Source organism: Lycorma delicatula, chromosome 10 (genome assembly GCF_047948215.1).
Source record: "Lycorma delicatula isolate Av1 chromosome 10, ASM4794821v1, whole genome shotgun sequence".
Lineage (NCBI taxonomy): Eukaryota > Metazoa > Arthropoda > Insecta > Hemiptera > Fulgoridae > Lycorma > Lycorma delicatula.
The window spans coordinates 60,831,326-60,858,571 of NC_134464.1; the positions used below are offsets into that span (position 1 = coordinate 60,831,326).

General features: G+C 30.0%; 1 protein-coding gene and 1 long non-coding RNA gene across 2 annotated transcripts in view; one reads left to right on the forward strand and one right to left on the reverse strand.

Annotated features, from left to right (window-relative positions):
- Positions 1-1,765: 1,765 nt before the first annotated feature.
- Positions 1,766-26,898, forward strand: LOC142331104 (uncharacterized). The gene is made up of 7 exons (XM_075376773.1): positions 1,766-1,923; positions 8,226-8,298; positions 17,123-17,175; positions 18,546-18,581; positions 21,193-21,310; positions 22,973-23,046; positions 26,703-26,898. The coding sequence occupies exons 1-7, from the start codon at positions 1,867-1,869 to the stop codon at positions 26,736-26,738; spliced, it is 447 nt and encodes a 148-aa protein (XP_075232888.1). The 5' UTR covers positions 1,766-1,866; the 3' UTR covers positions 26,739-26,898.
- LOC142331105 (uncharacterized) overlaps positions 2,050-27,246 on the reverse strand; it is a 222,281-nt gene continuing 197,084 nt past the window's right edge. The window contains exons 2-3 of the long non-coding RNA XR_012757889.1: positions 10,831-11,053; positions 2,050-5,356 (exon numbers count right to left, since the gene is read on the reverse strand). This is a non-coding gene — a long non-coding RNA (uncharacterized LOC142331105). The remainder of the gene's footprint in view (positions 5,357-10,830; positions 11,054-27,246) is intronic.

A 27,246-nucleotide genomic window follows, 5' to 3' on the forward strand; every position in this document is an offset into this window, starting at 1 on the left:
AGGAGATTTGTCGTTAGAGAATAGGGCACACTAAGCTCACTGATGGATAGATATCTGATGACTCAGACTGATGCACCTGTTTGTGTTTACTGTGACTGCAAACTAACGATACACCACATCCTTGTGGATAATGTATATTATGTGGTATTGCGACGGATGTTTAAACTAGAGAGTAATGTTCCAAATATCTTATGGAACAGTGAGACGATGTTATCGAATGTTTTACAATTTCTTTAGGTTGTCTGTTTGTATTAAAATATTACTATTGTGTTCTACTATTTCTGCCTTCTTGCGTATGGCAGATTTTATTGTTTTAATTTATATTTTTCATATTGTATTTTAATGTCCTATTTTTTCGCCTTTGGCATTCACCATAGACACTTTATAACTATGCTGTACTGTATGAGGAATATTCTTCGTTATGATATTATGGTTTTAATTGTTCAGTTCATTTGTTTTATAATAGCGTTATTTAATTTTCTTAAATCTGGTTTTAATTGTTAATTTTAATTATTTTGTATTACTGTTAAGTAAATTTTTTAGTTTGATGTTTGACTAAATTGTTAGAGGGTTAAAGACGTCCTCCAGTAAAGCCCCTCAGGGCTTGTAATGGTGGGGGTGTGCGGCGACCGGTAACGTCACAAGGTGACGTCTTCCCCCTACGGGATTGGGATGTCTAAATTGTTTTTGCTGTAGTAATTTTGTGTCCTGGCGCTGGTAACGATACTTGGTTGTGTGCCTATGGAAATAACTTTCAAATTTATAAATTCATATTATTAAAAAGACCACCGGAACGGTCTAGTGGTTAACTCGTCGTCGTAAATCAGTTGTTTAACAGCTGATTTTCGAAGTCGAAGGTTGTGAGGTTTAAATCCTAATAAAAGTCAACTGCTTTTATACGAAATTGAATACTACACAGTAAATACCGGTGTAATTTGGTGGTTGGGGTTCAATTAACTACATGTCTCAGGAAAAGTATGCCCGAGTCTGTAGACTACAACTAATTTACATATCATTCTTCATTTCACTAGTGATGTAGTTGTTTATTGTTCACTAGTTGAATAAATTGCAACGTACACATCAGAAAAATAAATATATTATTATAAAGAAACTGTAAAACACAAACGCATACTGTTAAAGGGATTTATATGATTTAAATTAAAAGATTAAACCCTCTAAAATTAATAGAATGTATGATCATAATGATTTCATCATTAATTGATATAAAAAATAAAGAATAAACCGATTAAAATTCAATCGTTAATTTTTTTTGTCGAATATAAATGATAAGTGAAGAAAAATAATGGTTGTTGATTTTGAAGGTGATGATTTTACTATCGGACGCAGAGTTATGGAAAATCTTTACATAAAAGTACGTGCAAATAATTCTTAATTAAATTGTATAGTTATAAATTATAATTTAAGTACAACATACACACAAATTATCAATACTACAGGCTTGCAATAGTTCACTCAATTAATTTTAATGGGAAACACATAATTCAACAAGTCCTTTATTAATGTAATCGCATGATTACAATAAATATATCGTATTTTTATACATCTTTAAATTATCTAATTTACAGAATAATTTTCATACAGGAAAATCTAGAATGCATTGAATGGAAGACTGAATGCATTTATTTTCCATTGAAAATTTTATCTCAATATTACGCAACTTGCATAAATACATGAAATTAAAACCAGATACTTGCGAGGAATGTTGATATCGCTCTCTACCCTTCCATATTTATACAACTGTAAGTTTGTATAAATACAGGGTTATGATAGTGTAGTTTAAGTAGTTGGTTCTGAATTTTCAGCTCAAGATATCTGCAGAATCTTCGTAAAAAAGAAAATTGAAAAATGAAGAGCATATTTTTTATTTTTGTAGTTATAATTCTGTGTTTTCATGATATAAATGTAAGTAAAATATTTTTTTTTTAATAATTGCGTTTTAATCATTAAATGTAACGAACGATTCGTATTAATAGAATCAATACGAGGACAACAGTTATAAGTAATAATAAATATCAGTGTAATGCTTGATTTATCCAAGTGTTATTATTTTTAAATATTATAATAAAAATTACTTAATTTTTTAACAAATTTACGTTAAAAACGTCTATCAAGTATTTGTTCATTCATTTAAAAAAAAAAAAAATATTTAGATTTATTGTAGAGCTAGATACGTGAATACCATTCCCCTTAAGGAATTTCTGTTGCCCATAATTTTAAATTTTTAAATGTCAACATAAAAAAAAAACCCAAACAGTAATGAATTGTTTTATTATCAATATCTTATTATCATGTGTAAATATTTATTACGTCTAACTTTATTAATAAATTTATATATCTGTCTATAATACAAAATTATATTTTTGGTGTTCTTTAAAAAGTACCGACTTTACTGGGTACAAATTTTGGATAAACATAAATCAATTAAACTGATATATTTTTAACGGCTTTATTATAACGTTTGAATTATGCGGCTGGGATCTGTATCATACTGAGAGTCAAAAACAGACTTTCATTAGATACAGGTGTTCAACCTATCAAAAGCCTAATCTTTTCAACCAATGACCGATCAGAAATTAATTTGAAAGTACACCCATAGGTAACTAAGTTTCTATATTACATTCTTTATCCGTCGGATTTTGTTAATTACACCGGATTCTAAGGAAGGAATGTTTTTAACACCGATCAGTATTAAAGAAAAGACAGAACTTATGACCTATTGCCAAAGAAATGTATTTTTCAAAAATTAAAGTATTCCGTAAGCCTAAACAATATATTCTATGACTGATTTTAACCAATAATTCCAATATTATCTCAACTGTAGAAAATGTGAGAGCACTGTATGCCCTCTATAATGGCCATTAATTCACTCTTGCGGACTTAGCACTCGTGCATACCATAATAGGTTGGTTGCAAAATATATTATTAAGAAAAAAAATATAGTTAATCTTTTACTATTACGTGAATTTTTAAGTACGGTGAAATGGTAGCATCTCGGCCTTTCATTCGGAGGTCCCGGGTTTGAATTCCAGTCAGGCATAACATTTTTCATATGCTACAAATTCTCCATTTCCGTAACCCACGCACAAACTTCAAGCTTATATGATGATATCGTCAAGCAGAAAAAAAATAAAAATAAAAAATCTACATTAAACTATCCGAAGAAGGTATTTTCAGATAACACAAGGTAATATTTTGGCCGTTGAACTCTTTAAATTATCTTCCAAATAGTTTGTTAAAAGTTATAAGAAAATTTTATGTTTTAAAAAATTATATTAATAAATTTCAAATTATACCAATTAAAAAAAAACTTAAACTTATTTTTTTTAGTATTTTTGTTTAACGTTTAAAAATATGCTAAGAAAAGTTGCGATTAACACTTTTCAAATTGTTATATTATTAACTTGTAGGAATATAATTTATTTAACATACTTGTTTGGTTATCAATTCATTCATATTTATTATATATTGTATTAACGTGAAATAGAATAAAAAAATAAAACATACTAGAACGTAATAAAATTTACAATTAGATCCCATTGTTCTAATTAATCATCATCTGAGGAATAATATAAAATAGACCGTATAAATATCCCGGTTTTCCCTTGACAAAATTAATTTCATATAGGATTTTTAAATATTAATGATTTAATTAAATAATATTTATAATATTCGGATTACGAAAAAGTTTTAAATATTCAATAAAATGGTCAGGATCGATCTGACCCTTTTGATCAAATTCCGTTTTTACCTTAAAAATTTTGTAGTATTATCTTTATAATTAAAGAAAAGAATTCATTCTTAGTAAAAAGCTTTTGATTTCTGTTAACACCCCCTTTGACCGAATAATATTTTTATCATCTGATTTTATTGTATTTAGAATTTAACTGACAAAAAAATGTTAAATTTTTGAAACAAATTTTTGTCCCGTTTGACTTCCTCACTCAGCAGCCATCTCATATAAAATTTTTACTACTTGCTTTTTTCTTGTTTAACCTCCGGGGACCATCTTTAGGTATTGCTTCATAGGATGAGATGCAAAATTTGTAGCGTGTGTGAAAAATGCCATGACTGACCGGGATTTGAAGCCGGGATCTCCGGATGAAAGGCCGAGACGCTACTACTCGCGCTACGGAGGCCGGCAACATTACTACTTGAAAACAGATAAAGAAACGAAACTAAAAAAAAAAAATTGTTTAAATTCTTAGGCGGATGCCATAGTACTTGCTTTATAAAATGTTCCAAAAAAATTATATTTTGAGCATGGATATCATTCATCTCCTTTTTTTAAAGTTTAAAAATTTATTTATTGGAATAATAATTTTCAACAATGTTTTCACGCGATTTGGTGCAATGTTATTCAGCAAGGAAGAAAAAATATAATTTATTAAAAAAGAATATGGATATCATGATGCTACTATGTCCGATGGGATTGAATATCAGCTGATGCTGGGATTCTTTTTCTTCTCCCACGGGCCGGATCCTGCATATAAGTATCACACAGCCCAGGGGAGTGTCCTTTACTCTAACAGGCCTCCACGTTTAGGCCCGCCGGTCGGATTTCACTTGTGCCCGCCTCAAACCCCCGGAGTAGGATCCACCAGGCCCGGCTATGCCGTCCCTGAGTCCCCACCGGGAGCCGGGACTCGGTCTTTATACCAATGGCTCTAACGGGGACACCCCTAGTGGGGCATCCCCGCCGGACTCGGTCTTTTTCGCTCGGGAGTGCGAGAGTCCCCGTGCCTCATCGCTACCGCCCACTCGTGCAAGCACGTGCGAACGGCAGCTCCGCAGAGGGCTGTCCCTTATACCCGAGCCCTCCGATCCTTCTGGGATTTAGACAGCCAAATTTCAACTTTTTTGGTCAACGGGTTTTCGAGATATAAGACAAAATCGGTTTAGAAATAATGTTCAATATTCCGATCCATAAATCCATTGATTTAAAACTTTGGAATTAAATAACTTACTAAGTAATTTCATCTCATTAAAGTTAAATTTTTTACGGGCACTATAAAAAAATCAAAATTGATGAAAACAATCCTTTTCCGTTTGTTTAAAAATTTCCCAAAGTTTATTGTCATCGATGCTTTGTATACAAACGTTTTGAGTCATTTTTTAAGAAATTATTTTAGAAAATTCAAAGATATTAATAAAAAAACAGGTCAATACAGGTAGGTATTTGAATCTTCCGGAAAATTCTGTATTTTTTTTATGTTTTGTAGATTAAGGCTGTCTTGAAACTTCGACGTATACAAAAATCCAGATATCCAGAATGTTGGCCGATCTATATACCTTCCCTTTACAGCTTGCTACTGCAGAATCTTCAACAGAGTTACAGCTGGAAAATAAAAAGGAAAAACGATTAATTTAAACAAAAGGAATAATGATAATAATAAAATAGTTATAATGATAACTAAATGATAAACGCTATGGAACCGCTACAAAAAGAGTAATTTTATTTATGTTTGTAACATGTGTATTTATTTACTTTATTTACCGACCGAGCATATTAGATTACATCAACAATATTGGTTTGCCCATAGAATATCCTATATACGAGTCTTTAAAATATTTTATTAAATATTTAAAAAAAAAAAATAAATAAATTGTTAAAAACTCATACAGAAAAGAAAACGTAACTGAGTATTGTTTTTGAAGACGCTGATCGAAAGCGGAAAGTTAACTACAAAATGAACCGCTTAAATAGCTAATCTTTGAAACGATACTTTTTAGATTTTAGTCAAAAGTTAGTTTGTTTTTATTTATTGGCACGAGACGAGATACTCTTATTGTACCGTTTCCTCGATATTCATTATTAAGTTATTAATATTTTATCGTGTAATTTTTTTTTATTTTTATTTTGACATAAAATGTAAACTGTTGGGCATTCGTTACCGATAAGCGGTCAAAAAAATTGTTTTTTTTGGAATTTTTTTCAGTTTATTTTTCAATATTTTTTGAGTCATTTGATATAAGATTCATAACTGTATGTTAAAAAATAAATTTTTTATGATTTAAAAAAAAATTGCGTCAGCTGTTTTGCAAACAACAAAGCTAAAATTTGCCAGTAAAAGTGGTAAATGTACCAGTAAAAACTGTTCTTACTAACACAAAATGTCTTTCCCAATGTCAGTCTTTTCTTCAAGCTGTAAAGCCAATCTTTTAAAATTTATCTGATGAAAATTTGTTGAAAAAATGTCTTCATGGACAGACGTAGAACTTCAACCAGTCTTTCGACCACTGGAACTAGTTGCCAAAAAATATTTTTGCGGGAAAGGAAATACTTAAGTTTGGAGTACACGATGCGGTATCAACATTTAATAATGGAAACATTAGCGAATGTGAAGTTCTGCAGCGTCTTGGAATTGATGCGGTTCTTAATAAAGTAAAAACTTTAAAAAATATTATCTAGGAACAGACAACCGAGGCGGAAAAAACAGTTCAAGAAATTCAGAAAAAGGCAAGACAGAGAAGCAGAAATAAAGATCTGGAAACTAACATTTACCACTCAGATTATGAAGCTGGGCAGTTTTAAAACAAGTAACTTAAAATAACTTGTTAATGTAATTTTTAAATCCCGTTTTCCAAAAATTAAATTTTTCTGTACTTATGTCTCATTATCTTACAAACCACTGAAGATAACAACTTGAATTTTTTTGTCATTATTCTACATGTATATATCATTTTAATACATCTAGAATTATGAAGAAATGTGAACAATAATTATCCGTTAAAAAAATAACAGATCCTAAAAAATTAAAGTACAAAATTATTATTATTATTAATTTATATGTCATTAGGGAAGTCTGTTGTAGTTATAATTCTAAAGCATCTAACCTACTTAGAATACCAAGTATTCTGAAAAAAAATTGAAGCCTGTAGTATTAATAGTTCCTGAGATAATGGGTCTTCAATATAGCTAAAATTAACATAGCAAATGATAGGATAACAGTATATAATATCGTTTTAGAATTTGGCTACATAGCTAAATAATAAAACTATTGTTATATAAGTTTAGATTCTATCGTGGCCGTTTTTTTTTTGTTTTACATATTTTTCTTTTCGTGTAAATCTTTTGATGCAACTGTAATCAAGATTTTCACGGTTTCCCGTAAAATTCTTTCATAAAAACGCATGGTCGATTGCTATTTTTACAAACCTATCTCGTTCAATGTAATGATCGGAATTAAGTATATAACATTATTTTTATACATCCCATTAATATTATTAATTGTTACATATTTACGTTTTAACATTTTAATTTCCCGGCCGGCAGTGTGGGTTCCCGCATACGCTTCGGCTCCTGCGCCGTCGGTTTGAGGCTGGGGGAAAAGGAAAGACCGAGACACGGTCTCCGGCGGGGGAACTGGGAACGGCATAGCCGTGCCTGGTTTCTTCCGTCGGAGATTAGAGGCAGGCAATTAAAAGATCCGAGAAGGACACGTCCGCGAACCGAGTATACTTAATTGGATGTCCGGCTCGAGGATGTACGGGAAAAAAAAGAAATATAATTTGACGAGATTTAACCGACCTATGCTCAAGCTATTTCTGCAACCGTCTTTCCGAACAAAATGGTGCGTGTGTTACACTGGTGTATACGGTATACAGCTTACTGCTTTGTGTCTAACTATGAAAAATTGCTGTAATTAGGTATTTATTTTTATTACACAAAATAAATGTTTTATGTACCTGTTTACTTTTGTTGTGTTCGTGTGTACGTAGTCTGTATTCTGATTTTGATCGGAAGTAAAACGGAAAGCATTTTTTTATCGTTTCTGCCAGTTATATTCTGATAACTTAAAGTTGCGTTATTTAAAATTTAAATGTGTTTAATCATTCAGCGAACGATAACGCTGTAATATCTTATTATATTTTTAAATTTATTTCTTCATAATTGCAACTTCTCATACATTTATTTTTCTATATTTTTGTATCTTTTAATTATTAGTGAATTTTGTGTAAAATTAGATTATAAATCTCAATTCAATTTATATGGTTTACTGTCACAAAACAGATTATTTTAATAAATAAATTTATTCCAAAAAATGGCGTAGCGATTCTCGAGAATAAGCAGTTTTTCCAACCTTACTAAGTTAATTAATTTAATTACAAGTAATTTACTTTGGAGAGGATAACTCATTCAGTAATTTCGTTGTTTATAAAAAAAAAGCTAAACTATTTATTGATTTATTCATTTTTTGTTTTAGGGAAAAATACCGAAAGAAGTAAAAGACATAATTAACCAAAATTGTGGCGATGAAATAAAAGCCGTCTCTCCTGGTAAGATAAATAACTTTTAAGGTGAATTAATAAATAAAAAGTATAATAATAAAAAATTTGACTACCGTAAGATTCACGGCATAGATTTTATAATAAGGCAAAAAGACAGAATCTATATGAATTCTGTGTTTTATAATTAATATTGTTTTTTGTGCAAATGTACTAAATAAAGTTAATATACAGTCTACTGACATAAATATAAATTTTGTTGATTAAAAAGTTAAGCACACTTTAAAAATGTCCTTCTACGCTCCAGAATGTATGACAATAATCAACAAAGTCCTTTTAAAAGAAATCAAAAAGAAAAAAGAAATTTTTAAGGAAATTATTTGGTCCTATAACGGAATCTATACATACATATATATATATATATATATACAACCCCCAATAAAAACTACTGCAGTTAAATTAATCAAAACTTGTATAAATGTTCTTCTTATGATGTAAGAACAAATAAGAAATGAATTTTTGAAATTCTAAGTTTAAAGGGTAAAAATGGAGTAACATTGAAATTTTCTATTTTTTAAATTTATAGTAACAAATGAAAATATAGACTTGATTTTTGGTATTTGTAATCTTCATGCGAATATTTAAAAAATAATTTATTGAATTTCTTCTAAAAGTCGACCTTGAAATCGGTTGAAGAAAGGTAAAATAAAATTTGAATAATAATTAAAAATTTTCCCCGTTTGCCACTACACTAAAGAGATATTCATTCGATCTGGGCTTGCAAATACTCTTCAGATAAATATCTAAAAACCATTTTCGGGTACCTTGAATTTTAATACTTTTAAGTGGTAAAAAAACATAAATTGTTTTTTACATTTTTACCCTTTAATGCAACCGTTATTGAATCAATCTTTATGAGATTTGGTAACATTATGATGATAATTCGTGTTTTTATTTCTGATTTATGTATTTCGCGAGCGAAACCGCAAAGGGAAATTAAAAAAAAAATTAATTAATGGGTTCAGTATTGACCAAACTATTGCTCTGAAGAAGTTACGAAGTACTACTGACATTTATTATAAATTGAACAGGCTTTAATTTTCATTTATCATTATTATTCTCGCATGAGCGAGTTTAAGGAACACAGAGGACTATATGAAGATCTGAATATAACAGGCATGAGTTTATCACTTCTATTAGCTTCTGTTTCTTCTCTGTTATCAGAGAAGGAACAGAAGTTCCTGGTAGGATGTCTGTCATTAAATCCATTGTGTCGTCTGCTCGTTCCTTGTCTGTCCTCACTTTAATTTTAGTGAGACGCAATTAATTAATTAATTTTATTGAGACTCAATTTCCTGACGATCGAAGTCTTGAATTAATTAGTCTATAATGACTTCATTTAACATGGTTTGCATCACGATAGTGCAAATGCAAAAATATCGTAATAATAATATTACGAATTTTGGGTTGGCTGCAACTGTAACACAGTTGTATCTAATGACACACCGCCAACTCGAAAAAAAAAAACAAATGATAGCAGATGACCGTTTGAGGGTCATTCACTATCAGTCCTCCTCTTGGCTGTCATCCAACAGGGTTCACGGTCAGATACTGAAAATAAGTAACTGTAATTAAAATTACATGTGTGTGAGTATCCGCGTGAATGTATTTTATAACTAAAGGCGATTATATCTGTACCCCTGGATACGGAAATTAGCATAATAAACTCAGCGGATTACTTCGCAATGCACATTATTTTCTATCTCATTAATTTACATAATTTTATATCTAATTTAACCTCCATACAAATGTCTCTTATTTTCCTTATCCTAACGTCCGATACAATTTAATAATATTACATATAAGATATATACATTTAATTTATTCTATTTCTTAAGAACAAACGTATATACACAGACATATATACATAAATATACACAGACATATGTATATTTATTATCATTTCCATTTTTTTTTTATTATCCAATAAGTGAAACGTTTATCTTTGTAATATTTCTTTTACTTCTACATATGATGGACCAGATGTAATAATGTATTAATTTTTACCGTACACTTAAATTTAATTTTCTCTATTTTATCAAATACTTTTGGTTGACCTGAAACCACAATCCTGGATATGTCATCCTGTTTAGAATCATTGTCAGAGACGTATTAAATTTATTACCTGCTTTATCATCTACCATATTTCGGTATTTTATTTATCATTTATTTTGGGCTTATTCCCTGTGTACCCGGTATTAATATACTGAAATCAGTTATACCGTTAGGTTTGAAACAATAATTATGATTTAATGCTGGGAATTGTAAAGTTTTCTATACGGCTTCTTCTGTTTAATTTATTGTTTTGTTATTATATCTAAACTATCTGAAAACAATTTATTCTTTGTTAGATGACATATTGGACCAGCGTCGTTTTAACTGTCTACTTTTAATATTAGTAGTAATCTATAGAAATTTAATATAACTAAATTTTGTGACCCCTCAAGGTAGTATTATAGTATTTTGAACCCCCTTGTAATAGTCGTTGTATGTTTACATTATATATTTCTATTATTATCTCACCTTTTATCAGTGGTTTTACCCCCTGCTAGTTTATTCAGTTCTTTGAATAATATGTTTAGTTGATTGCGATTTCATCTTCGTTCCAAATTCCTGTCCAGAATCCTGTTATCTGGTTCGGTATAGGTATCCGAATTTGATCTGCGGTGAAGTCGAGGCGCGTACAATGATTTTGTTTCATCACGTTTTAGAACGACTTCCTTCCTTTATTTCAGGTGTTTTGACCCTGTGATGAAGAAAATAATTATTAAATTTGTTATTACTAATAATATCTAATTTATATATGTTTATTGTTAGTTATTTTTGTTAATATTTATTAGTATTTAACTCCATCTCTCCCCGCTGGCTCCGTCTCCGTCAAAAACGACTGTATCTGTTCCGGTTGACTGTCATGCCTTCTTTCCGTTTCCTTTATTTTCTTTGTTTACTGCCATCACTCCAATCTTGTCGATCTTTCCAGTATGCGTTTCTTAATTTTCAGCAGCGCTTCTATCTATAAATATAATCTGAATATAACAAATGTTTGAATTATTTTAATATTAAAATACGTTTTGTTCAGCTTATATTTATCTCTTCTTGGTAATATCTTGTCGTGTCCTTCATCTATTGTGTGTTCCTAGACGAGGTCTATGATCTTTTGTAGAGTACCTTTTCCATTCACTGTATATAATATAGCGAAACGGATAGGATTTATTACTCCGGGTTGTTTACTTATTCTTGTTACAGCAATTTGTTTTACAATCGTATAGTTCTCCTTTCTGTGGTATACAATCTTGTCAAATTTGAATATCTTTATTCTCTGGTTTATTTGGATTATTTAATTTCTTACGATGTTGTTTGTTACGGGAGTCGCCGTTGTTATGAATATTGCAATTCTTTGTATACCTTCTTTATCCTTATATTTTATGTACGTCTTTATTATTTTACCTTCTACCGGCAACTTTCATGTTCCTACGGTCGATCGGTGTGATAATTGGTTCTTAAAAAGAGGTTATCTGATGCATTAGGAAGTCGATCGAGATGAAAGCCGCTGTTATCTCGTTTCGTGGTATTTCTTCTGGCACGGTCGGACCAATTAAGTTGTGTAGCGATTTTTCAACATTCTTTTGTCCAAATAGTAAAAGTCCGTTAATTTTTTTGTATAGTTTCGTTTGTATTTCTGTCCAGGAGAATAGATCAATCGGGTCTACGTTATTACTTTGTAGCATGTATTTTATCCACTGGCACGTTCAAAGTCCGTGTCTTCTTGTTCGTACTCGTCTATGTATGATTTTCATATGTTAGTCATTACTTTAGTTAAGCTGTGGTTTTTTATTTGTTTTATCTTTCACGTTTATTGTATTTTATAAGTTTTTGTATGCAAGAGTCAACGTTCCGTCCGAATTCTTTTAAAAGTTGTCTCTTTATTTCTCTGTCTATTTTACTGTCTCAGTCTGAGCACGATGTAATTTTGTGTTCGTCTATAAGTTCCTCTATCGCATCACCTACATTGCCTTTTTCGTTTTATCTATCAGTTTTGAAACCTTTCTGTCTTCCCAATACTGTTTACATACTGAAAAGTCCACAGTTTCAATTTGAGTATTCGCATCGTTAAGAGACTCTTGCAGCTTTTGTTGGAGGCCAATCAAACTTGTCGATAGCTTACTCCAGACTGATCGAGTGTTCCCGTACCGTTGAGGATGCACTACAGAATGAATGCCCCAATATTGAAAATTTTCAGTGTTGTGACATACATTTCTGTAAGTCCAGCAGCGGTAAGCTGAAGATAGATATCTTCCGATGCGTTCTCTCGTTCTGGTACTGTTTCCTTCTCTCCTGCCACTGAGGTATATGATGAGTATGTGATCTCCGTGATCGTACACGACAGACTGCGGTTCTGTTTTCAAGTGTGAAAAGGAATGGAACATTCGTATGTCAAACGAACATTGACATATGACAATGACTGTTATATTGACATATATTGTCAATAGAACAAACTGTATGTTACAGGGCAGTACATAACATACTGAGACAGAGCCCCGTGGCTCGACGAGAAACGCAAGTAAACATATAACGCGATAGAAGCCGCGAAGGGATTGTTATTTAATATATATACGTATATTTACATATATAAACTTTGGCATACAAAGATTCTCTACCAGAAATTTAAAGAAATAATACGTAACTGTAGGTTGCTTTCTTAGGCCAAATGTTTTAGTGATAATAGAATTCCACAAGAAAATCATCCCCTTTTATCTAGAAAAAATTTAAAAGCGTATTATTATTATTAAAAGTTTAGGAAAGACTGATGCAAAACAGGAATAAAATTTTCGGAGTTATAAAATCGGGGATTAATTAAGAAAAAAAAAATAAAAGAAGTATCGGAAAATGTTCGTGAAAGAAAGTACTGACAATTAAGGAGGAAGAAAAACTCTATGAATAGTGTTAAACGTGGTCCATAAATTGGTAAAAAAAAACCGATCTCTGATGTTTTGATGTTTGAATGCAGTGTTTTATTTTTTTGTTTAGTTTCATTACGCGTGAATTACCACGGACAAAGTTGGAAAAAAATAATTGTAAATTGTCAGTCGATTTAAATTTTAAATATTGTAACAAAAAAATTATTTATTAAAAATATTCCTGGAAAAAACTTACACTGTACATTTAGAAAAAATATTTATCTTTATAAGTAAAGTTAATCGTATTTCTTTTGAAAGGAAAAATATATATACAGAAACAAAATATAATAGTAATAATGTAAAGGTAAAAAATTAGTTTATTTTTTTTACATAAATAAGTCATCTTTTTAAGTATAATTAATATTAAACGCCACCTCCGTGGAGAAGAGGTTGCGTCTCGGCCTTAGAATTTTTCGTAGACTACAAAATGTTTCATACCATATTTCTACGTACAATATTCGAGCTTATATAAAGAAGAGTAATCTCAAAAAAATGTCTTATGAAATTAAAATTAATATTAATTATATTCGCTATTAGGTATGTTATAATTAAATATCAATCTGGTTTTTGCTATTTATCAACTGATATAAAGAATACATCAATTTAGTATTTTGGATGTTTAAAGACAAAATGAAGTAATGAGCTGAGTGTATAGTCTAATTGAAGTTAGATATGGGAAGAGCTTTTATGTGAAACCTTCGGTATTAGAGGAAGGCGCGAGAATTGCACTTTCGCGAATCCGTTAATTTGATATTTAAGGGTTGTAAGTTATAATAGGTGGTCGTGGTTGGAAGAAGCTATACGAAGGCGACAGTAGGTTGTGTAAATACACTGATGTAAATATCTGCCGAGGCATTTGTATCGGTGACATCCTGACAGAGGTCAAACTGATGACTGTGGTGTTATCAGGTTTATACGTCTAAAAGACGACCCCGGATTAGCTCATCAGGGCTAGGAACGGAGGAGGTGCTGTGGCGACCGCGATCACCACAAGGCGGAGTGACTTTCCCTGCGGGGGTCTGGATATATTATAATTTAATGGTTGTTTTATTTGTAAAATCTATTTTATTTGTGTAATTTTCGACAGAGATTTTCAACATTATGTTCATTTTTTAAGTTAATTGAAAATAAAAAAGACTTTTTTCAAAAAAGGTTTTTTTTAAAGGGTTAAAAAAAAAAGGCAATAAAGTAGTTGATTTGTGGAAATCAATAGAAACGTTCATTTTTGCTCACATTTTCAGAGATCAACTAGTCGACAAAGCGATGAATTGCGTCGGTAGTTTATGAGTATGGTAAAGAGAAGTTATTTTTTACTTTTTTATTCCAAAAAATATGGTAATAAGTGCTTCTTTAAATTTTTAAAAATCTCCCGAATTTATTTTTGTTTGATTATTGTACAATTAAAAATTTAGCTGACAACATTTCAAAATTATCAAACTTTTCGAAACCTAAGTTAAAAAAAACCAAATAATTTCAAATACTTAATACTTACTTTCTTAATACTTTTACTTGTTGTGGTTTACTTTTGTTGTGGTTTCCTGACTAACTTCGAAAAAAATCAATCGGGAAAAATTTCTTAAAATAAAATCAATGCCTTTTTAAAAGTAATAAAATAAAGAAGGAAATTTTAGATTTTCTATGAAAAGTGACATAATTATTAGTTCAAAAGGTGACACAAATTTAAAAAATATATTTTTAAAGGGTATTTTCGATACATCACAAACAATAGTCGACCAAATTAAGAAAGTTATATAAATCTAAAAATATAAGTCTGATAAGACACTCCGATTACTTTTAAATAAAACATATATTTTTAGATATTTATGAAAGAGATAATATCCAACTTCCACAAACCTGTTAGGGGTTCTCGTTTGTGTTATGGATTCTAACAGTGATTCTCCAAAGAATAAGTAAAAATAAACCTAATTTTTCCTTTTTATTAAAAAGTTAAAACGTACTACTGTACTTCTTTTTACTTAGGCGCACAACGAAGTGTCGTTATCAGCGCCCGGACTTATATTAATATAGTAAAATATAAAATAGGACTATATTAATATAGTAAATAACTAAATATTAACTTAAAAATTAAACAACAGTAATATAAAAATATTGCGTAGATGTAAAACGCATATGTCGTAAATTAAAAATCTAATTTAAAAAATATTATATTCTGGCATACGCCAAACGGCAGAAATAAACGAAAAACATTATATAATAATCATATATTTGAATACAGATGCAAGGCCTTAAGAAATCATAAGACATTTGATAACATAGTTACATTGCTTCCTAAGATATTTCGGATGTTAGCCCCTAGTTTAAACATCCGAAACTTCTAACGGAAGTGTATTTTCTGCCGGGTTTAACTTTTAACAAATAGCAGAGGTGTCATATTGCAACGTTCAAAACGAGTTTTTTTTACTGATCGCCGTCTGTAGTATACTGAAGAGTGGCTCACCAAGTTGGAAGAGGACCCACAGCTACAACAGAGTGTGGCGTGGACTGATGAAGCCAAATTTCACCTTTCTGCCAGTGTAAACAGACATTCCTTGTCGGATGGGGTCGAAAGTCAGGCCAAGCTAGCAAGGATATATGTAGCCAATTTTTTTTAGTCAACGGGTTTTCGAAATATGAGGCCTAAAACTATTTAAAAATAATGTTGAATATCACCCAACTCAAAATCCGATTGATATAAAAGTTAAACTTTCATTGTAATAAAACTCAATTCTCCACAACCGCTATATAAAAAAAATCAGGAAACAAAAGTAGCGAAAACTACCCATCAATTTTTTTTTAATTTTGTCCAAAATTTAATGCCATCAATGCCTTACATACAGCGATTTTTTGAGCCATTTTCGAAGAATCTATGTTGAACTAGTCCGGAGATATTAATCAAACTGCAAGTCGACACATACATCTTACGTATACATATCTTTTGGAAATTTTTACAAATCTATTATATTTTTAGATTAAGGGAGTCTTGAAATTCGACATCTGCAATAACCCTGATATCCAAAATTTTGTCCGATTTCTTTATTTTCACTTCATGGCTATGCTGATACTGCCGGGAAAGCGAAAAAAGAAAATTTTTACCGAATACCAGTAATAATTTATTTCAGTATAATTTGAAATATATCACAGTGTATTTCTAAAAAAAAAACACATCCATACGATAAAATTAAAATTAATTTGTTTATAATCGTGTACAATACTACATTTTAAAAACTACCAGCAACTTTTGTTAAAACAGATAAAACAAATTTCTTTATTCGAATGTAAAATTGAACAATAATCTTCCGTTATCCGAACTTCTCTTATATTGTATACTCTCCTAATCGGAAAGCCCAAAATTGAAAAAAAAAAACATTCAAGCTTTTTAAAATACTTTTATTTACTTTTGTACTCTATTACGAATGAGAATGTTTATAAATAAATAATTACAAATATTTACACATAAACATAAAATTGATTAGGATTTTCTATTTTCATAATTTTAATATTTAAAGGAAAATTTATAAAATATATATCAAGATTAATTAATGTAGACCTACTACATTGCGTAAATATGAATACAACTTCTAAATGATATTACGGGGAATAAACATATTTTAGCAATGTAACTGACAAGTATATGATACCTTTGTTCAACTGATGGTAATATAGTAAAAAACTGGTAGTAGAAATCGAACGAAATCAAGATATATTAATTATATTTATTCATAACAAATTGTGTGGAAGGTGTGAATCCTGTTTATTTGAATGTTACAATTAGTGCGTTTGCATGTAATTGATTCTACCTGTAATACATAAATTAATCGATTTTTTAATATGCTTTTCTTTTATTATTATTATTACAGAAGAAAAAGAGAAAATCGATGAATATATACCACCAGAGACTGAAGCTGGAAAGGTAAGATGATGACAAAGTATATCGTAATTAAATAAATATGAATATCAGTTTTATATGAACTAAATTTCTATGTTTACACAGAAAATGTATTTCATATTTCAGTAGAAAATTATCCATTTCGTAATTCTGTTGGTTTCTAAGTAGTTAAAATTTATACGAATATGTGGAAAACCAAATTGTGAATAACTTAGTACAGGCATATTTATTAAAATTTCAACAATATTTTATATTTTCGTTATGATTATAATAACTAATTTGATTGTTATTTTCTACCCATCCTAACACTGTCATTCTAACATTCGTAGTTGACACGCGTTTTGGAATACGCTGTTTTGGGAGGTGCAATGGTGTGCTGCACCTCCCAAAACAGCGCCCCCGTTTTTACCAGTTGATGGTGTTGATTGGTCTAGCTTCACACGTAGCTCCCCACGGGAAGCCCATTACTGTCAAACAGAGATTTTTTACATTTATTTAATATTATTTTATTCTAATTAACGTAAATTTAATTCTATTATTTTTGTAATATTATTCATTCGAATCATTCACTTCAAACCCAGCTAACACAGTGATAGAAGCTCACAGTTCATTGATTCAATTCATTAAAGTTTGTGCTTCAACCGGCAACATATAATATTTATATAGGCTATGACACTCCCGGTAACTAAAGATTCCAACGCGGAGTCGATCATACATCTAAATCGGTTCGGCCGTTGAGCTGTTGCGGTGGAACAAACATAATACATACATACACCCTAAATACATTACGTTCTTTTTGAGTAGTCGTGTAAAATGATAAATGGTCTACGTAATGGATACCTAATCGATCGAAATCTTCGTTGGCAATCATTAAGGGCTGTCGGGAATTCTGCAAATATTTACGTTGTAAAGAATTTGACAGCTCTTTTCACGCTTTTCTATCTTTCTTCATTTGGATTGTAGTTTAATTCTTTTTATTATGATACAAATTTAAAAATAAAATTATCGCTATTACTTTCTGAATTTCTATACTGCGGTCATTATAACAATCCATCGGGATGATATGTTAGAAACAATAAGAAGATTTGGTAGCCTATATTTAAGGTTTTATGAATCGATATGAATGGTTTTTCCAAAGGTTTCACAAATATCTTTCTTCCCGGTTCGGATCCCGTTTACGACTGTGTCCTGAACCCGTATGATTAATATATATATATATATATATATATATATATATATATATATATATATATCGTATCGGAAGAACAATATTGTTTGGATTGTAAGGATATACATATAACAACTGTAAGATATATTACTGAAACTTAAAAAAAAAATTAGATTTTAAATACTTGAAAAACATAAAAATTTAATAATTTTTTTATTTTTTACAGTGTTATCTCAAGTGCATTTTTGATCATACTGGAATGGTAAGTTAATTTGATTGTATTTTAAAATACTCTAGTAATAATTTTATAAAATACCACTATAATTTTTGTTTAACTATAATACTAAGTACATGAATTTTCTTATCATAGTAATTAATATACGAATGAGCTATATAAAAAATGTTATGTATTTGAAATTGAAAAATAATTTGTAAAAATTGACAATTAGCTTTTTTATCAGTAATAATTAAAGCACTGAATCACAAGCCGCTTCTTAAAACAATTCGCAAAAAATTTTTAGAATTTTTTAATTCTCCACGTCAGCTTTACAAAGAAATGAAATAGTTTCCTGGATCTTTTTTCATACCCTTTCAAAGTACATTTACAATTTAAAATCCCAAACCGTTATTATTGTTTCCACATTTATAAAATAATATTTTTCAGTACTCATCACAAATAGTATATTTTCTGATACTACCTTCTCATTTTCGCTATTCTCAACCAAGATCTAACCGGAGATTTAGACTAGAAGTGGCTTTAAAAAAGAAAAAGCGAATGTAAAGTAATAAACATTTATAAAAATATACTAAATATATATATATATATATATATATATATATATATATATAAAACGTTCAGAAATTCAACCTGGCACAGCTGAAATTTGAGACAACATTTCCTCATATTGCGCGTAAAGTTGCATCAAAATTGTAACAAAATAAATCTACCGATACATCCTGAATAAAAAAAATGAAAAGAAATATTGATAGCTTTCAATATTTGCGTTAAGAACATAATAAGTAATTTTCTATGCGGCATAAAACACTGCCGATATTAATGGAGCGGGAGCGTTCTGTTTTTAATCTGTTTTCGTTCTGCTTTTATCAGCAGATTCAAATCTGCTGATAAATTGCGGGCACGAAACATTATGGGAAATCCTGAGAAGTATGCGTTTTAAGCGGAAGAAGACTGAAAATAACACAGAAATTTTGGTAGAAAAATATGATATATGTTTTAAAAAAGTAATTATTTAAAACAAAAGAAAATTTACAAACACAAAGAAAAGGAAGAAAAATTCTTCAGACACTTAAAAAAGTTACGGTTTCATCTGACAGCTCTAAAAAAAATCTACCTACAAGATCGATATTGTTGTATGCTCACAGTGTTGCAGGAAAAATGGGTTTTTATAAACATTAGACCCTAGTTAAAATTTTAACCTAATATCAGACAATTCATTGACAAGTTTTTTAATATTATAAATATTTTCCATTTTATAAAAAAAAAATCCGGTAAAGAGTAGAATAACTTTCCAGGTTTTGCCATTGACAGATTTTTATTTCAAATTCATCATAGGATTAAATATTAAATACTTAGTTTTGCAATACTTAAATCCCGACTGGGAAAAAGATCCAAATGTTCAGTAAAAAAATTTGGGTTCGACTTGACCCTCTCGATTAAAAAACGGATTTACCTAAAAAATTAGGCTGGGTTATATGTATGATCAAGAAAAAAAAAGATCAAAATTCTTAGTAAAAAAACTTGAATTCTAACTGATCCCGATTAACCAAAGCAGTATAGTTTTTTATGATAAAAATTAAGCTTATTTACAAAAAAGAGATTCAAAATGTTTAAAAAAAAGGGTCTATTTGATATCTTTTTCGGCAAGTGTAATCAAGTTTCAGAAATTAAAAAAAATGGAAATTTAAAAAAATAATAATTCTAAGCAGGTTCCATAGACTCGCTTTTTAAAAAAAAATCAAAATTATTTTTACATGCAGTTTAATTTTTAATCTTGAAAATTAAAGTTTAATAGAAGTGATAGATTAAGTACCATACAACCCCCTTGTGTTTTATGACTTAAAGATTTATTTTTGGATTAATGATTTACTTCAAATAATGATTTACTTCAAAAAATTGGGCTAACTTGGTGCAATGTTATTCAACATGGATAAAAAGATTATAATTTATTAAAAAAAAAATTAATTTGCACCATGTCGAAATGGAGTGCATGAAGTCGAAAATCAGACATACATGGCCGAACATTAAACTTCTTTTTTTTTTAACAGTAGGTGTTCGAGATATGAGGCAAAGAATTACATTTTTTTATAAATAATATCACCCATTATTAAATCAAATTGACTTAAAACTTGGAAATGTTAAATAATTTTAGTAATTAACATAGTAATAAAATTCAATTTTCTACGATGTTTATAATTTTGTCCAAAATTGAATATCATTAATACCCCATGTAAAGAAATGTTTGAGCCATTTTCAAGGAATTTATGTCGAGCAAGTCCAAAGATATTAATCAAATTGCAGGTCAACACACATACTTACATATATGTTCCGAAAATCTGAACAACTTTTTTGTATTTTTTAGATTAAGGCTGTCCTGAAATATCGACATTTGCAAAAACTTCGATACTCAAACTTTTGGCCGATCTCTGTAATCACCGTTTATATCTATGTTGCTGCAGTAGCAAAATATTTATTACTGGGAAAGTTAAAAAAATTTAATCAGATAAGAAAAAAAATTTCACATCAAAAACCTTCACATGTACATATTTAAAATAAGCGTAATTAATAATATATATTAAATAAGAATATATCTTATAAACATATAAAGTTAAGAATATTTTTATTTTTGTTGTAGACAAAAGACGGAAAATTAAACCTAGATAGCATGAAAGTGTTAATTGCAAAAGTGTTACCAGACTTAAACGTAAGAAATATAATGGTTGAAATCGCAACAGACTGCATGAAAAAAGAAAGTAAGTAATCTATTTAGGAATAAACTGAGGTAATTAGAGTAAGTATTTCTTCATAACGAAAATATATCAAACAATATTAAAAGTTTTAATAAAACCAAAACCAAAATATATATATGAGGCCTCTGGCACTATATAAAATAGTGGTGGAACAGTAATTGGTTACAAAATGTTTTTAAATTTAACAAAAATACTTTACCTTTTTAAGTCAAATGTAGGGTAAATTTAGTGCAATTCATAAAATAAGACAGATCAAAATGTTTGTTGGAAAATTTCCTGAGAAAAGGTGCATTAAGATCAATAGGTTAGTGGGAAACGTTAAATTTCTTTTCGGTTTAACAGAAAAAAATCTGACAACACAGTTGCAAGACTTTCCCGTCACGTGGCTAAAACCGCGTTCTAATTGTGGGTTGTCTCTGATATACGGCTTATACACACAACTTAATTCAAAATATTTATCATTTTATTTAAATACAATATTTTTTCGTTTATTTAATTCAATAAAGCGCGTGCGCATACCGTTTTTAATTCGCGCGGGTGAGGCGATACTAGCGGCGACAGTCGAAACTACCTAAACTAATGCAATTTCACAACTTACATAGAACAAATTCCGCTTGTACGATTAACAGACTGGTTGGTGTAGCCGCAAGGTTTAACGCACCAGGTACCACCAAGTCAACCGGGGGATCGAGTTCGAGATCCGGCCAGACCGAGTTGATTTTTTAAACTTTAAATATTATTCATTTATTTAATTTTACCGCTCATTTGTGACGTCACAACATAACAGATGACAACAGTATTTTTTTGTGGTGGGGGTGCGATTTAAAAAAAAAAATTTTTTTGCAAATATTGTTATTTTTTTAATTGATAATAATTTTGGCTAAGAAAAATATGAACTTAATTTGGCGAAATCTCGAGATACTGAGGATGATCTTACTCTACAGCCTCACTCCCTTGATCTTTCAAGTTGAAAATTTAATGGTTTCAATGCCCCATATATAGAAGTAATCTGACCAAGTTTGTCAAAATCGGTTCAGTAGTTTTGAATATAAAAGGTAATTTAGAGGCCGACACTGAACACATATACGTACATACGAACATTAACAACATCCTGAAAATTTCCATCCGGTTTTACCGGTACTTTAGGTGTCAAAATGTGGAGAAAACCAGATATGCCGAAATTGGACTGATTATAATTCTTTCCCTTCTAGACCTATATATAGTTCTTCTATAACGCTATCCAATCGGGAAAGTAAAAATACTGATACTTTGTATTGTTATAAAAGTTATGCGATATTTGAAGAAATTTTTAATGATATAAAAGGAAGAGGAGGTTCCCAATAGAACACTTATTTTAGATAAGTTTTAATCTAACTCAACCAAGAAAATTTAATGCTCAATGATTTTAATAACATTTTTCATAAACGTTTTTTCTGGTGGTTCGATCGTGTCACTTCCAAAATATTACAGGATGAAATATAAATTACAAAGATGATTTGAAATCGTTTTTCTTTGTTTATCATCATAATCTATTATTTTAACAGTTTGTAATACCGTAATGATCAAAGTTTGACTTTAGATTAATATTAAAAAAAATAAAAAATGATAATAATATAGAAATTGCATCGTTATGTTATAATTTCTTCGTATTTCGTTTTTTTTCAGATAATTTTGAAAGCCTAGTTGGGTGTGAAACCGCGAATGCTTATTTGAGATGTGCAGTCGGAAATACAAATTACGTAAGTATATTACAGACTTAACAATGTATGTAAATTGTTATCAACATACTCGATTGTTACTTAAGTACTTACTTTTTTTATTCACATAATTGGACTGAATCTCTCTCATTTAATTTTGTAAATGGAGTTATGTAATACAGATATTAAAAACTTTAATTATAGTAATCACGTACTTAGATATATTGGTTAAACATGTTTTTATAAAATGAATTTTTTTGTCTAAAATAAAATATTGTCTCATAAAATATTTTAAGTTACAATATCAAAGAAACCGTAACTAAATATAATCACAAAAAAAAATCGCAGACAGACGCAGAGAGGTTTACATCGAAGCACCTCAAAAATTGCATACTAATATAAGTACACAAAGTAAGCCAGAGAACAGAGAAAAGCACAAGTCAGAGTGGCTTAACACAAAAAAAAAAATCATAAGGATTAATAAACAAGAGAAACGATGAAACATTCAGAGAAAAAAAAACTAAAATTAATAATGAAAGAATAACTAAACTGAATGAAGTGTAATATGAATTAACGGGTTAATACTCATTAGATGCGGCTCAAACTTAATTCACATACAATCACCAAGGTCCAACACGTGGAATCGTTTTATCCTTCAAACGTCTTTACTACTGTTTAGAAGGTTAATAGCTTAATATTTCACGCGATTGTTTACCGGTTTATACTTTTAGTTTAACCGAATCGATTTATTTCTTTTCCAACATACGGTAAAGCCAGATATTCGTGTATCTCACTATTTCTTACGAATCAAGGCGCCTCTGTGATGCTCCTCAGTAATTTGTTTTCGAATCGCTGTATTATCTTAACGTTGCTGCTGCTTGTAGTACCCCAAAGCCTGGATCCCATAAGTCCAAATCGGTTTCAGAATAGTCGTGTACAACTTTAAGCCAACGCCTGTAACGGGAACATCCCGAGTGGGGAATCCCCGCCGGGACTCGGTTTTTTCGCTCGGGGGGTCGATAGTCCCGTGCTGCATCCCTACTGCCCACTCGTACAAGCACGAACGGACGGCAGCTCCTCATCTCCGAGTCTCCTGAAGAACCTTCGTCACGAATCCTGCGATGGTATCAAAATTCTTGGAGCTCCACAACATAGTGGGGATGATATTCTCCACGCTGAGCGGTCCGGTAATCGCCGAGCAAGTTAGGCGGTTTCATCGCACTGCAGCCACCAGAACACCAAGTGTTCCAGAGTATCCTGGTCGTTACAGTAAGGGCAGTAGGGATCTTCTGCCCTCTTCCTACCACAGGTAGGCGCAGAAGACCACATGGCCGGTCAGGAATTGCGTGAGCCAGTAGTTCAACTCCCCAAACTTCCGACCGGCCCACGACCCTATATCCGCGATAAGACGGTGCGTCCACCTAGCCTGCCAATCTCGGAACAGGGTCACATGTATGTCTTCCTTGGGAATTCCCCGGTGTCCCAACACTTGGGCCTCTGCCAGCTGCTGAAGACGTGGCTGCGCCGTGATCACAAACACCTCAAAAATATTACAGTTACGGAATAATAGTAGTAAAGAATTTATGGAACTCCCCCCTGTATTTATTATTCTAATGACATATTATTATTAATAAATATAAAAATAATCGATCGCCTAATCTTAATCTGCAACTACAGTTAAAAAACCTATTGAAATTCCTACAACAGAAAAACATATGACAGTACATACCCATCAAATGATCTGAATAACCACTACGGTGAGAAACCTTAAAATAATAATAATAACAGCAATGATTTTATACATACACATCACAGGTTTAACAATTTCAGGGATTAACTTATTGATCAACATTTTGTTATTTTATCGTATGATGTATATGCAATTTTTATTTTATATTAAAAAACACATATTATATAAATGTATGGTAAGACTATAATAAAAATTATGTATGTGTTTTTAGTAAAAAATAAAAAAGTTTAGGGATTTAAAAAATATCTCTGTTGAAATCTAAACTTTGAAATAAGACATCTTAAATTTCAAAATATTAGTACGTAAAAAATTTTAAATCAGAATTGTTTTTGGGATGTAATTCTAGTACGGTTTTAACCAGGATGAAACTATAGAACAGAGTCAGTTTTAAAAGGATAATAAACGTTACATTATAATAAATAACAGATGTCTGTTAATATCATATCATGTAACGTTGAGGTTAACAGACGTTACCGAAATCTGTGACTGTTCTTTTTCCAAATTTTATTAAAAAATGACCTGAATGAAATTTTTTAAATTTTCATGTAATATACGATATATTTTTAAATATTTAAAGATAATCCTAAGCGTTTATAAATATATCGTAATTATTAATTATGTATTAAAACGCTATCACAAGCTATAAATCCAGTAAATAATTTGAATTTATCCGGAATACGAATCGAGAAGGAAACAACCCTTCTTCTTTTAATCGTGTGGCTTCTTTTAATTCGTTTAATGTGGCAGACTATGACAAATTACAGTACGGACTACAAAATGTATGAGAATTTAATATTTTAATTATGTTTTTTAAAATGTTTTCCAGCGTAAAAGCCGATAAAAAAAAACGTAAATAGAATTTTATAACTTCAGTCACGAATAAGATATAATGATGAAATATTCTGATTTTTATGTGATAAACGTAATATCTATCAAAAATATATAATAAAATGCTTATTTATTAACGTATATGAAAGTCATGAAATAAACAACAACCGTCTTTGTTACGCAATATTTTAAAATAAATTGCACGAATAAATCTACTACATGTAACAAAGAATGAAAAAGAAGGTCACATTATAGATACCAGTAGTATTAAAACTAGACAGTACATCGTCACAATGTGACGATGTACTTTCGACAAAATTTATTTGAATAATTTAAAATTGAATTAAAGCGATAGAGTCAGATTCCTTATTTTATATTATTTTAGGTTATCGGTTGAAATTACTGGAATTTGAACTATCTCAAATTCAATTTAAAAAAAAAAATTAATTTCCGGAACGTAAGGGACCAAAAAAATCCGAATGTTTATTCCTAAGAATAAAACATCGGTCGGTTCTGCCGCATATCTTGAAAGTTTCATGAATGACGCTCAAGGATTCTTGCGCATGCGCATTACAATTTTATGTAATCCATGGTAAATTAACGGATTACATAAAAAATAAATCTTCCACACTTTCAACGGGCGATGTCCCTTTATAAATTAGTTTTACTATAAAAGTTTAAACTAAGAAAACGTTGTTGTTTTATATTCATTTAAAACGGATAACGTCCTAAAGATAACTTATATCTAATCATTTTTTTTACCGTCATTTGTTATTATCATTATTTCGCATCGTTTATTATACCGGTATAAGACAAGATTTAAAACCTACACCACTGATTGTCTGATTACAATATAAATCATAAAAACAGCTAAAATTGTTCTTCTGGTAAGTAGTTTGCGATATATTTTAAAATCGGTTAAATAATTTTTATTGAAACTTTAACAGATTATTATTACTTTGTCACGCTTATAGTAATTAATATAATTTAAAAATTAGTTTTGAATGAATTTTAAAAGTTCTGCTACAGAAGCTTAATGTAGATATGATCGGTTTAGATATTTAAAATATTGTTTTATATGATATTTAATTATAATTCATTTCATTTATTTTTATTTCAGACTATAGTGAAAAATTACATAAATGGAAGAAACTGAACAAGAAAAGTTATTCAAGAATAATATATACGTATACAAAAGCAACGTAAATTTTAATTGTCAAATAAGAGGGAGAATACGTATATTAACGGTTAATATTACTTTTAAATATGTAAAAAAAAAAAGTACACTACAAATTATAAATTTTACATATTATAAATGTTTGTGTCGTTTTTCGCCTATCCTAAGATAATTTTACGAAGTTATATCATGAAATTTCATTCCTATTATATTCTTTCCTCTCCTCAATCGTATCAACGGTTTGATGTAGTTCTTCAGTCTATTCTATTGTGTGCCGATCCCTTGTCTCAAAATCTCAAAATACCTTGTAAAGTCTCAAAATACCTTGTAAACTCTATATGCTCGGTTTAGTAATTCATGTATTCTAATTTCTGTCTTTCTATATTTCTACTCTCTACACCCTTTTATTGAACAAAATTCATTAAACCCGGATGTATTAAGTCACTTACTGGAGTTGTTTACAAGCCTACACTCGATTACTATATCA

Coding starts and splice junctions, on each gene's coding strand:
- LOC142331104 (XM_075376773.1), top strand. CDS start 1,867: ATGAAGAGCATATTTTTTATTTTTGTAGTTATAATTCTGTGTTTTCAT. Junction 1,924..8,225: donor TGTGTTTTCATGATATAAAT/GTAAGTAAAATA, acceptor TTTTTGTTTTAG/GGAAAAATACCGAAAGAAGT. Junction 23,047..26,702: donor CAGTCGGAAATACAAATTAC/GTAAGTATATTA, acceptor TTTTTATTTCAG/ACTATAGTGAAAAATTACAT.